The sequence below is a fragment of the Pseudonaja textilis genome, chromosome 7 (assembly GCF_049901715.1).
Source record: "Pseudonaja textilis isolate UNSWEBS1 chromosome 7, rPseTex1.2, whole genome shotgun sequence".
Classification (NCBI taxonomy): domain Eukaryota; kingdom Metazoa; phylum Chordata; class Lepidosauria; order Squamata; family Elapidae; genus Pseudonaja; species Pseudonaja textilis.
The window spans coordinates 27,614,058-27,626,962 of NC_141996.1; the positions used below are offsets into that span (position 1 = coordinate 27,614,058).

Genomic DNA, 12,905 nt, shown 5'->3' on the forward strand with positions numbered 1-12,905 from the left:
GTAATAAGACTATTCTATGATAACTGAAATATGCTATCCATCTCTTCAAATAAGATTTGATGAACAAACCAAATTAACTCAAATAAACACTAGAAAAGGGAGATTGCACAAACTTCTTTTCAATTAATAGCTTCCTCCCACATTTTACATAAATAGTTCTGTATCTCAAAACACAAATATATTCTTCCTGCGGTAATGTACAATACTTACCCTACTACAAACAAAAGTATGTATATATCTGATCAAGAGCTGTTATGCCTTTCCTATGTTCACTTTTACAAAAACTACCCTACCTATACCACTGTTCGTACATATGTAATAGGATGATTGGGCTCCAGCTGTTGTCTTTAAAACCTATGTAAAACATTTTATTCATCAAATATATTAGAATGCATGGGGGAAGGGAGAGAGGAAGAGATGGTACAGAAATGCATCACAGTGACATCATTATAATTCTTCTCCTTTATTATCATTTGTCAATTTGAAAAAGGAGCTGGGAGTCACAAGTTACGCTAATTGGCACATTTGCTTTATTTTATTAAACAAACTGGGCTTGTATTCTCATTCTGTGTTTTTCCCTTTTCTCTCTCTTTTTTTTGTTTTGTTTTTTGCTTTGTTTGTTGTGTCTCCTATAGTTCATTCCATCATCACATTGAAATGGGGAGAAAAGAAAAATGTTTGTTCTTTTTTTTTTTCCTCTCTTAACTCACTCAATAGATTTGGACTCCTCAGAGGAACATAACATTGCACACACACTTGGAATAGAGAAAAGGGGAGGCAAGAGAAAGAGCGCACTCGTGGTGGGCAGACAAACACACACACACGCGCAGATCAAACAATTCTGATACAGTGCAAGAATTTTCCCAAAATGATTGAGTCATCATTACCAAAAAACTCGCCATAACAACACCAAGAAACAAAATGTTTAAGCCACACTGTTTGACTGGGATTTTTCCTGCTTTTTTTTTCTTTAAATGTTTGCCACACAGAGAGAATAGAGGTGGAAGGGGCAGAAAGGGACGAGGACAGACAGATTTACAGGTGAAAGAGGAAAAAGATTGAAACTAGGAAGGGAGGGAAGATACAGGAAAAAGGAGGGAGGGAAGGGCAAGAGGAAGTCATTTCTTAATGTTCAGGCATTTTCTTGGTCCGCCTTGCTCTCCTCTTCTTTCGCTTCTTCCTGCAGGGCACTTTCAGAAGGTTTGGTTTCTTCTACAGCATCTAAGAAGTATAAATAAATAAAATTGTCAAGGAAGTATATGAATGGAATTTAATAGTTTTGTTATTTTAAAAAAATGGGAAACTTTTTGCAGAGTACAAAATAAACAATGTCTTAACAGCATTGCTTTTGTGATCACTAAACTGAGCCGAAGACAAATTGCAGGTCTTTTTTTATATGTTGGGTGAGTGGAGAAAAGGTTTGAAGGACAAAGTGGGAGTATGAAACCTTGGTCACAATCAAGGTATGATTTCTTTTACTCAGAAAGCTTAATATCACTTTCAAACAATATTTGCAGTAATGCCTAACTGTTCTGACCCAACCGGGTTCCCAAAGAGCAACCACAGAGAAAAGCAGTAGCCCCCTCCTTTTAAGGTTTAATAATGAATTCTGTTCCTTTACAGATAAAAGGCTGCTTTCCACTAATTAACTCCAACAAGAAATCGCCTTGCCAAGTTGTTCGTCAATGCTGCCAAAAACCCAGAGATAAGAATTAATTTACAAGATTCTCCAAACATGAACTAAAATGTCCACAAGCTGAGCTTCAGAGCTTCTTTGCTTTCTGCAAAGAATGCTTTTTCAGACCTGGCTATTATTTTCTTGAGGGAGGGGCCATTGCCTTGCAGCCTTACTCCAAAGTCACCTGTGCTGTTGTAATTGTTCTTTCCTCCGAGTAATCCTTCATGCATGTGCACTTGGCACAGGCTCCTCAGGAGCCTCTTCATCACCGCTGCCAGCCCCCACAATCTCTGAAGGCAGCAGTCCACTCCCTGATGGTCCTGGCACCTCATCAGAATCCTCACTCTCCTCAGCCATCTGCTCCTGCTGCTGTCCAACCACAACACTAACCTAGTGCAGCCCCAACATTGTCTATAAAAGGATGAAACCTTTAACCTAATGGAAGCTGTTGAACCCCGTTGTTATGTGGAAACTGAAAAATTACCTGGCTTTCGAATTTTCACCATTGGCATTTAAGTTCCATTTTACCTTGCTTGATTGGCTCTCTTCCTGCTCTTTTTTTTCCCATACAAAGAGTCACGTATCTGTAAATTATTGCTTCCAGAGAAATTATCTTGCATTTCTTTCCAGTTATCAATATGATGGATGGAAACAAAGATTTAGAAAAGATAAATCTCCCAGATATATGGATTCCTGCACCGATACTTCCAGTCAATGTTGGATGGACTAATGGAATGTCTCAGATAAATCTAATTTAGTTCTTCTCTTTTATGCTTATCTGTTTTGCAAAAAACCATGAAACCAGGATAATTTTTATACTAAATTAATTACATGTCAGATATTAAAATTGAAGGGAATGAGAGGTAAGCCTTTTCAAATAAATTTTTCAATTAGCATATAATTTTCTAGGGTAAATACATTTTTCTGGAGAAAAATATAAGAAAAATAAAGAGAAAAATAACCTGGATAATGTATTCTGAATTCGAAAAATCTTATCAGTTCAATGAATTTGAATTGAGAAGAAATCTGTGAACTAAGGGACTTCATTTGTTCCAGCTCAGTTAAATTGTCTTAAATTCTATATGAAATCCATTTGGAGCATATACTCAGTTTTTGAATGTTTATATTTTTGCTAAATTTAGCCTCCCTAAATTTCACTTTGGAAATAATAGTATATGATACTAGCCTATAAAAACTATTTGAAATATGTTCCACCATAGACATCCCCAAAACATCTGTTCTGCATTGCTTAATGTACAATTTTAATATATGAAGCTGTCTGTAAATAAATTAAAAGGACTTTTATTTCTGTTCTTTTATTGTTTTATTCATTTCCCCTCTAAATATCTCAATAATCTACATTTATTTTAAGAGAACATTTCTGCTTATTTGTTTCTAACTGTTGACACATCTATACTCAGAGCACTATCAAAACTGTATTAAGCATAGCACAAGTAAAATTCCACACAGCTGTCATACTTTTAAGTATAAAAAATTTAAAGGGGAATTCTAAATGCTGATAATCTCTCTTCAACATATGTGGGTCGCTGTATAAAGCAGACCTTGAGTAGATATAAACTAGCACAGCTTCTTAAGAATGTCTATTTCTTCAGCACTATGTGGTTCTTTTGAAAGGCAAGGTTATTGTGGATAAGCATTTATTAGTAAATGAATCACAGCTATGAATATAAATGTGGGTGTTTGAAAACCAAGATGGGCAATTTTGTTTCCAGAAAGGGCAGCTTTCTCAATTGACTTTAACCGCATTATATGTTAATGGTTTATAGGCTCCGCTTCAAGTGCTTCTACTGTCTTACACTGCTGAAATTAGGTTGAATGGATTTCCGGGTAAAAGACAGTCTCCTGGGATCTGCCCAGTTCTTTTTGTCTTCCTTGGTTTAATTAAATTGGAGTAGACAACGACACACTGCCTTTGTTACATTTCCTTTCTTTCTTTTTGAAGGCTGATGGCTTTTGGCCTTGGCTTTACATTTATGGTGACTTTAGAATGATTAAACATAATGGAAATACATAAAAAATAAAAAAATAAAAATCATATGTAGCTCTATGGACTCAGCATAATAGGAAGCTTTGTTTGTAAATTGTTTTCGCTTTTACAGCTGACATCAATAATTCGAAACAACTATAACAATTTCTTTAACATTCAGCATCAACTTCTTGATTGGTATATCTCTCCTTTGTCCTTTATTCAGATTATCAAGAAAGCAGACCATTGTCTTAAAACTCACTTTCTCTATCTGCAGTTAGAATCTGCACTTGGTTTCTAAGAAAATCTTTTGCTCAGCATTTTACCATGCAAATGTCTTATAAAGATGTGTTGCTTTTCGCTATGAGTAGTTAAACAAGAGTTTTGCCCCAGACAGACAGGTCTGTTACTCCTATTGGAAAAAGAAAGCAGACCTATTACTTATTCATTTAAATGTATATTTCTTCCTCAGACAGGATACAGTACATGTTCTGGCAAGACCACTATAGACAAACATTAATGCAAAACCACTTTTAAGCCGAGAAATAATTTAATAATGTATTAAACTTTTATAGATATGTTACACCGGTACATAACATCCCAATTTAGCTCAATTATTTCTTGCAAAGATGGTTTAAGCAATTCCAAAAGCAAAACCTGCCTTGCACATTCTCTGTTCCTCCCTGACCTCGCCCCCAAAAAAAAAGAAAGAAGTTATTTCGGAGTGCTTGAGAATTCTCTTAGCATAGTTTTTCTGCTTATTTTTAATTGGAAAGAGGAAGATCGTGCTGTGAAGACCTCCTAGCTTACTGCACATTCATATTGGGCAAAACATATCCTGTAACAGGAAGAGTTTCCCCATAATCTCTTTCCACGAGATACATATGAATTATAGAAAGCCAGGGAGGCTATAGACTGCTGGAATGATGAATGTTCAATAAAAGACATGATATTCCTCTACCTTTCTTCATCTTCAGTCAGCTTGTAATTAAGTGAGCATTTTTCTTGGTACTACAATGTGCACGCATGCACTGCACAAACACAAACCTTTCATAAATATCTTATACTTCCCTCTCCCCTTTTCCAGGTATTGGGAAAAGTTTTCACTTGTAAAAAAGCTGTTATTCTTTTAAAAACACAGCTTATAAGAGGTCTGTAATACAAAACATACATAATGGTGACTTTCCATTTGTGATGAACACCAGTCTTTCCTGGTTGCTAGATATTTGAAAAACAAAACTTTTCAAAAAGATTTGAAAAACAACACAAAATCCACAACCCAATCAGTGTGATTTTTCATAACGATACAAAAGGCAAATTATCAGCCATCCTTGTGTTAACATTTTTTTTTCAAAGTTTAAAGTTAAAACCAAAACCATCAGGCAGGAACTTTACATTAAAAATAGTTCACTATATGATTAATCCATATATTTCAAAGAAAGATAATGGAATTAAGTTATATGGCACACAGAGCTGTTATCACATTTCTTAGAATACAAATGAGAGAAGGTGCACCTTTTTTGCACCATCCTATTAGATGCCTGTCATTTTGTAATCCATTTACACACTCTCCAAAACTCATCCAAGCAACTATCTCCCTGCTTCCTTAATGTGAACAGTTGGGTGATTTGTTTGGGATTCTTTCCCTTCCCACTTTCCTCTTCTGAAACCTGTGGAATGGAATCTCCATACATGTAAATGTGTAGTAAATAGAAAGGAAAGAGATGGCAATGCAGGACACGTGCTTTTGTATGTAAAGGGTCGGAAAAGCACAATGAGAGCTACATTGCCAGGCATTTTGCCTATGTCTAGACACCAGCTGCCTTGTTGCCATGGAAATCCTCCAACTTTGCCTGATGAGCAGAAGCAGTAATGCTTCTCCAGAGACATCACTCAAAGGGGTGGGTGGGAGAGAGGGGGGGGAGGGAGACAGAGAGAGAGAGAGATTATTTATGAATATAGCACCTCACCCCTGTTACAACAACATTCAGTTTCTGGGAATGTGGGAATGGTAGTTTCACCCATTTACTTCCAGAGCCATTTGCGGTACAGAGAGAAGCCTGACAACTGAGCAAAATAATAGGGAAAATGCTTCACTGCTCATTTCTGAATGCTTCCTGCCCCCTCCCTTCTCTGAGTGCTCATTCACCAGTACCATCAACCTTCTTCCATCAACAGACACCCTAATTGTACTGAAAGAAACACTCAAGGGAGGTGGAAATGGCAGACTGTCAGGTGCATTTAGTGCTATTCAGAGGAAAGTCTCTCCCTGATGAATGCCAGTCTCTCCCTCTCCATTTGCTCACCAGTTCTGAAGAAAAATAACACCCCACTCTCAGCGACTGTGGTGCTGTCATCTTGAAAGCAAATTTCATCAACACTCTTATTTTAGTTCACTCAGCAGGTAGGTGAAAGCATGCAAATGCAATGGGATGGAGTGAGATGCATAGCAGCATAACAAGAGCAGTATTTCAGGTAAGACACCAAAACATAATTTGTTATTCTCATACATTAAGTATTGGGATATAAAAGTTCCATAAGAATATTTGTTAGATTAAGCCAGTGGCCTAGCTAGCCCAGACTTGTATGACTTTGTCCATTCCTCTCAAAGCCCCAGATTATACCAAATTCCACTTTAATTGTACACTGTAGAAGTGACCATCTCCATGAACTATACCAGCTCATCATTCTTCTCAAAATTAACCACTTCTTAGTGCTATTGATCAGAAATTTCAATTAATTCACTAAGCAGCATGAAGAAAAAAGATTACTGAAGGAATACAAAATGGACTTTCTGTGGCAACACCAACACAAAAGAGACTGCCTTTGTGGGATTGTCCTTCAGCTTTCCTTCATGAGCAAGACATCTCAAAATGTTTTCTAACTCAGATGAAAAGTAAAAGGAACATACCTCCCATTTCATGTATAATAAACAACACTAGTTACTTAAACTTATTTCAATGCTGGCTAGGAGACAGAATTTTCCACCCGCCTGAAAGTAATACAGTTACTTATGTGACTTCCACATTAATGTTTTACATCACTTTGGGATTGCTTCCAAATTGACTAATCTTAATGTACTGCTTTTTGAGGTTTATTTTTTAATCTGCTTTAGTTTACTAAAATTGCTGAACAGCTGGCACTTTTATTTTGATCACTGTAGCCTTAATGAACTTAGGAACTGTTAGGAAATCTAGTTCCTTAACTCAGACTATACTTCCGTGTTCAAACAGCAATTTCTGTCTTCTTCCCAAACCCAAAGAGGTTTAGCTTCCTGTTCATGGAGTTTATCCTTTATGTCCAACCTAACCATAATAACATGCAAAAAGTGTCTCCTTACAGACTTTCTGGCATGCTATTATTTTTTAAACGTTGCAGTTTATTATGGGGAAAGAAGGTGAGTTAAATGCATTTGATAAAAGGTGGCAAACAGATGTGGTATTCAGCAGGTTCTGACTAGTTCAGGAGAACCGGTAGCAGAAATTTTGATTAGTTCAAAGAACCAGCAAATACCACCTCTGACTGTAGGTTTTACAGTATCCTTCCCCTGCCATGCCCACCAAGCCACGCCCACAGAACCGGTAGTAAAAAAAAATTGAATTCCACCGCATACAGAGGCATTTGTGTTACTTTATGACTGGGGAATATCTCTAGGAATCAATACTGACTGGATGACATCATTGTACTTTTCTCTAGGACAACTGGAAAATGAGCACTGATTGAGTAATAGTGTTATCTGGATTCAAAGGTCACCAGAAGTGAAGACAATTGAAGGTCAGATTGAGCTTTGTGAGCATTGGGAAGAGATTCTGGTGGTGTGAAAGTGCAGGATTGTCAGCGGCAACCATAATTATACCTTCCAATATTCCATTTGCTGTTGAGCCAGTAATAACACTTTGCTTAGCAGTTGGGCTTGCCCCATACTGGAGTCATTGATCAGTAAGTCTAATTGTGGATGGTGGATATAACACATTTATATAACAGCACTTAAAAAAAACAGCACTTGAAAACAGCACTTGAAAATGCAATTAAACATGCACTCCATGTACAAATAATAACTCCCCAGAAGATTGACATGGTTAATACACATTTAAATATTCACTGAAACAGGTAACCAGGAAGAATAATTTAAAATGTCACAATCTCAATCTGAAAAAAATTATAACGTTTTTCCCATTGCTACAAAATTATTTTTGTAAATGGTCCAAATTATTTACAGTTATAGTTAAGAGAGTTTTGAAATGCTACATAGGCTAGATATATATCATATATGCTAGATATAGGTAATCCTCAACTTAATCATTTCTTTAATGACTGTTTATAGAGTTAAAATGACACATGTAACTTACAAATGGTTATCACATTTACAACTTTTGCAGCATCCCCAAGATCACATGATGAATATCCAGGCCCTTGAAAACCAGCATGTATTTACGACAATTGCAGTGCCACAGGATGACCACCATTTGTGACCTTCCCAGACAGCTTCTGGCAAGCAAGGACCATGGGGAATCACTTAAGGACTGCATGATTCACTTAATGATTGCATTGATTTACTTTACAACGGTGGCAAAAAGACCTTAAAGCCAGGCATGACTCAGTTGAGAACTGCTTTTTTTAGCAATGGAAATTCTAGTATCAGTTCTGATCATAAATCAAGGATTACCAGTATCTCAAAACATTTCCATGTCCAAAGTTTTACTTTTACAAATATTCAATTCTGGTGGATATTAATCAAAAATCAAAATTATTCCCCCCAAAAAAGGTCATGGGAGCCAGAAGATTTCAAAATAATAGAATTGTTTTCTGGAAGTCTCAACACATTTTAATCAGATATCTTCTGCAGGAGAACAAATTTCAAAAGAACAAATTTAACTCTTCAAGCATGCAGATACTAATCAGAACACAGTCACTCTTCAGTGTTTGGAAGAATGATCTGAATAATGCCCTTTTGGAGGAGGCAGGAAAATCCTAAAGAAAATTAAAATTATGCCAAGATGGCTTCTGATTCAACATAGATGCATAGAGATATGATGGACTATGGACTCCTAATGATGTGTTGTTCTAATAGAAGTACCTGTGGGATATTCCTACCAAGCCTGGTTCTGATTTTATCAAAACCACAGCTGTGAACTATTTTTCCCAGCATGACTATATAGGTCTAGATATGTTTCCAGCTGTGGGCTGACATCTGGCAGATGGCAAAATAATGCAGCTTGTACAGACCTTGAAAAGCTTTTTCTACCACATGTGGTTGCTTCATACAGATTATTTTATTTATTTTCTAGCCATTTGGCGTGATTATTCTTAAATTTTTGATTGTGTTTGAAAACTGTAAGGACTTGAGCTAACTTGGAGGCACTGAAATTCTTTTCAATCTGATAAAGCAGAGTTCTCTTTCCACATACCCGAATAAAACTTCAATTTGCCAATATGAACAAATCTAGATACAGAACAATAGGATTTCTATACAGTTGCGAATGCTTTCCAAAATTAAGTTGGGGGGATTTTTCCTGCTCAGCTTTTCAATGAAAAGTTAATGAAAGCATTTTCTATCTATACAGTTCTGCAGCTTTCCATTTTTTTTAAAGTACCCTCACTTTGGTTATCCCATATTGGTTTCTAGTGAATTTCTTGTGCTGTTTTCAATGCTGATTTTATCAAATGGAAATGTTGTATATAAATTGAGCCAATTTAATATACAAATGTTTTGTATATTAAACAGTCCTATTCAAGTCAAAAATTGATTTCCCCCACAACTGAAAAACCAGTAGGTCAGGGATGAGGAGCATTTTATGGTTCACTCAGGAATTCTGGGAGTTGAAGTCCATAAACTATAAAAGAGCCAAGTTTCCCTACCCCTGTGCTATGTAATCCTCTGTGTTTGCGGACACACCTTTTATTGGAATTCATAATTCTAATTACAAGCTATTGTAATTGCAAGCTAATTGGCATAGAAACTGGAAGTAACAGATTTCATCACAAGTCCAAAATTGTATTGCTCTCTAACAAGGATATATGACATGCCTTGGGTGTGTGATAAAAATATTTTTCCTTCATTATTTCTTTATGTTTTGACCAGACTGAGTAAAAGTTCTATAATGATATCAAGATATCAGGTTGCCACTGTCTGTAGTAAATAGGGCAAAGGGAATGATGCCAGCTTAAGATTTCAGTGCAATTGCTATAAAAACCTTCTGATGCTAGAAGGTATAAATGGATTATTTCTGAGCTTCCCATCAGCCCTGCTAACAAATGACCAACTTGGAAACAATTTTGACCATGTTAAGAGCATATTATCGAATGTATCAATGATCACAGCAACATGTATACCCAAACTATATGAGTGTAAACTACATAAGCCTAATGGAACTTATTTCAAAGAAAACTGTTTTTAAGCTTGCAACCCTATATATGCCTAACTGCCAATTCTATTCAACACAAGTATGGATAAAATAAATTTATGAAATGAACAATAAATTAAAAACAGCAATTAAAAAGAAAGGAAAGGTGTATGTTGTAACAGCAAAACCGCAATAAATACTTTAAAAATCATTGTTTCTTAGACTTTTTATAATGCAGGTTTCTGCTGAAAACTTTGGGTGCTGAGACTAGAGTGTCCCCCAAAAGGGCATTATATAAGTTTGAAAAGGATCTGCTCATAGTGATGGCTCAACACAATAAACAGAATTTCATGGTACACTGAATTACTTATACAGTAAGAACATGTACAGAAGATTTCCAGATAGAGATTTTAAAGCATAAATAGTACTTTAAAGTGAAAATAAACAGGTAAGTAATGCAAATGAATCGAACGTTGGAAACATTGGATCACTCCCTGCCAACAAATTGGCAGTAGCATTTGGCACAAATCGTACATTCAGAAGTTATTATATAACTTCAGGAAATGCCACCCTGTTTATATACACTGTGACATACCTGTTACTTGCTTAACAGTACTATGGGTAAACACTGGTCTAATGAATATCAATTGGGTTCCTCTTGGACTGTCTAGGTGTCACTTATAACATTTCACCTCCTGAACCTCCATTAACCAAGAAGCACCCAAGACTGGTGCAGAAAGATGCTCATGGAACAATCCAGTCCAGGGTCTCTATCACATGCATGTTCAAGGCTGCAGTTAAGGCCTTGGTCAGAGTGTCTGACTGGCCTTGGGGAAAAATCCAAAACTACTTCTGGAAGCCAACACGGTCCATATATAGCCTGGGCCACTCGAAAAAAGGCCTCTCTCCTTTGGAAGTTGGTGGTCCCAATGAGTCAGAGAACAACCCAAAAGTGATCTATCCATAGTCATAGTTAGCCTGGTAATATTAGAGCACATTGCAACTATATGAAGACAAAAAAAAATCTAGTGCAAGACTCCTGGAATATCTCAGCCTTCTATCATTTGGGAGAGTTTTATGGTTGTTGTGGAGACCCTGAACTACTGAGTTGCCCTGCCTTTAACATCACTGGAAGGTTAAAGTCCTCTAGGGTGATCAGCCTCAACTACCAACCTTGCAAAGGAATACTGCAGCTCAAGCAGGGATGATGCTAGTTAACAGGAAGGATGGTAAATCAGCAATAGCCCAACTGATCCTGAAGGCATAACTTAAGCAAAAGAGACTCACATCCAATTTTCTGTGGAACAGACCCTCTGAAAGCTCTCAATGATTCATGAATGACAATATAACTCCCTTCCCTGAGCTCCCTGGGGCTGAACATGAAATACAGGGGGGCATATTCCTAAGATATGCCATCCCCATTGGCCCAACCAGGTCTCAGCATGCCAAGCTGGCACCCTGGTCCACATCGCGGATAAGGACAGATTTATTATACACTGATCTGGCATTCAAGATCAGCAGTCAGATCCAAGGGTATTGATCTGTCTACCTGGTCCCAAATGCTGAGGGTCACTTTCAAACAGTGTTTCCGGCATCCATACCCCAAATGTATATTCATTTTGACAATGAGTTCTGCCTTGGACAGGCTTTCTATACAAAAACATATGCTTTCATGTTCATGAGGAAAACAGTTCATTTCCAACTCATTTGCCTTTTGCTGTAAACATGGGTTAAAATGAAAGCACTAATATGTTTTCTTTCACCAGTTAATCCTGTGTGGGAGTAACTTAGCAGAAAATGTATTTCTTTAAAAGAGAAATATGTTGGTCATCTGACAGCATATGTCACATCACAGTGATCCTGACATTAAATCTCTACATTTCCTTAAATAATTTTAGAAGCAATTAAACTAGCACTTGGTAGTAATTCAAAGTGTTCTTTTAAGTCTGTTAGCTCACCTATGTAACAGTAATAGCAACATTATCATCAAAAGTAGATGAGAAACATTAAGTTCACATTATGTACTGTGCTATGGTATATTTAGTCATGATTGTTTGGAAAATATAATTGGTTATATGTGCAAAACAAGGTCAAATTTAATAAGACACAATACATCCACTGAGGCTTAGTATTCAGGATAGCAGTGGGTAACTTATTAGTAGACTAGAGTCAGCCATATTTACATTATGGAAGTCTAGAAGGCTTCAATAGATGAGGTAATTATGTAACATTTATTCTGGGGATATCTTTTTTTAAGCGCTCTAGGCCAATTTTAAATGTTTATGCTTCAGAATGACAGAAAAGTACCATGAATTTTCAACAAATAGGATTATGGAGTCTCAGAGGAGTTCTATATAGCCATAGCCAAATAATTTCCCAATTAAAGTAGTTTTTAAACTTCTTGCTGATTCCATGTACTTCAATGTAATTGTCACCTGATTTTAACTTGTGATTATTAAAGTCACAGAATTCAATTTTTTTTAAAAAAAAATTGAACTGCCACAATGAAGGGATTCATAGAAAGTTACAATTTCAACAATAAAACATTTACTCTACAAATAATTTTACATAAAAATAAATACATTGAACTGTTAAAAAGTTTTCTTTGTTGGTAAATGATACAACAAAATAGAGTAGAAATGCACTTTTGGTTACTAGAGCAATTGGTTGGAGAAAATTGTGTTCGTCAAACTCCTACAAATGGAATGTGTATGATAATGCTTCCCAGATGTTCTGAGTTTTTGGTTTCACCCAATTAATTCAAAAATCTCAGGCTTCCATTATATCCGTGGGGTCCCAGGTTGGGGAAACCCAGCAGAGAAATATTGTTTTAGATCAAAAGCACAAGTATACTTGTATGTAGACTTCTGCTTGTGATATAAAACATAATAATTCC

General features: G+C 36.4%; 1 protein-coding gene and 1 long non-coding RNA gene across 2 annotated transcripts in view; one reads left to right on the plus strand and one right to left on the minus strand.

Annotated features, from left to right (window-relative positions):
* Positions 1-444: 444 nt before the first annotated feature.
* GAP43 (growth associated protein 43) overlaps positions 445-12,905 on the minus strand; it is a 69,823-nt gene continuing 57,362 nt past the window's right edge. Inside the window, exon 3 of the mRNA XM_026708872.2 lies at positions 445-1,221. Coding sequence (XP_026564657.1) covers positions 1,133-1,221 — 89 coding nt within the window. The 3' untranslated portion in view covers positions 445-1,132. The remainder of the gene's footprint in view (positions 1,222-12,905) is intronic.
* On the plus strand, positions 5,908-8,151 carry LOC148125274 (uncharacterized). Its single transcript, XR_015744297.1, has 3 exons — positions 5,908-6,140; positions 7,362-7,439; positions 8,045-8,151. It is a non-coding gene; the product is annotated as an uncharacterized LOC148125274 (long non-coding RNA).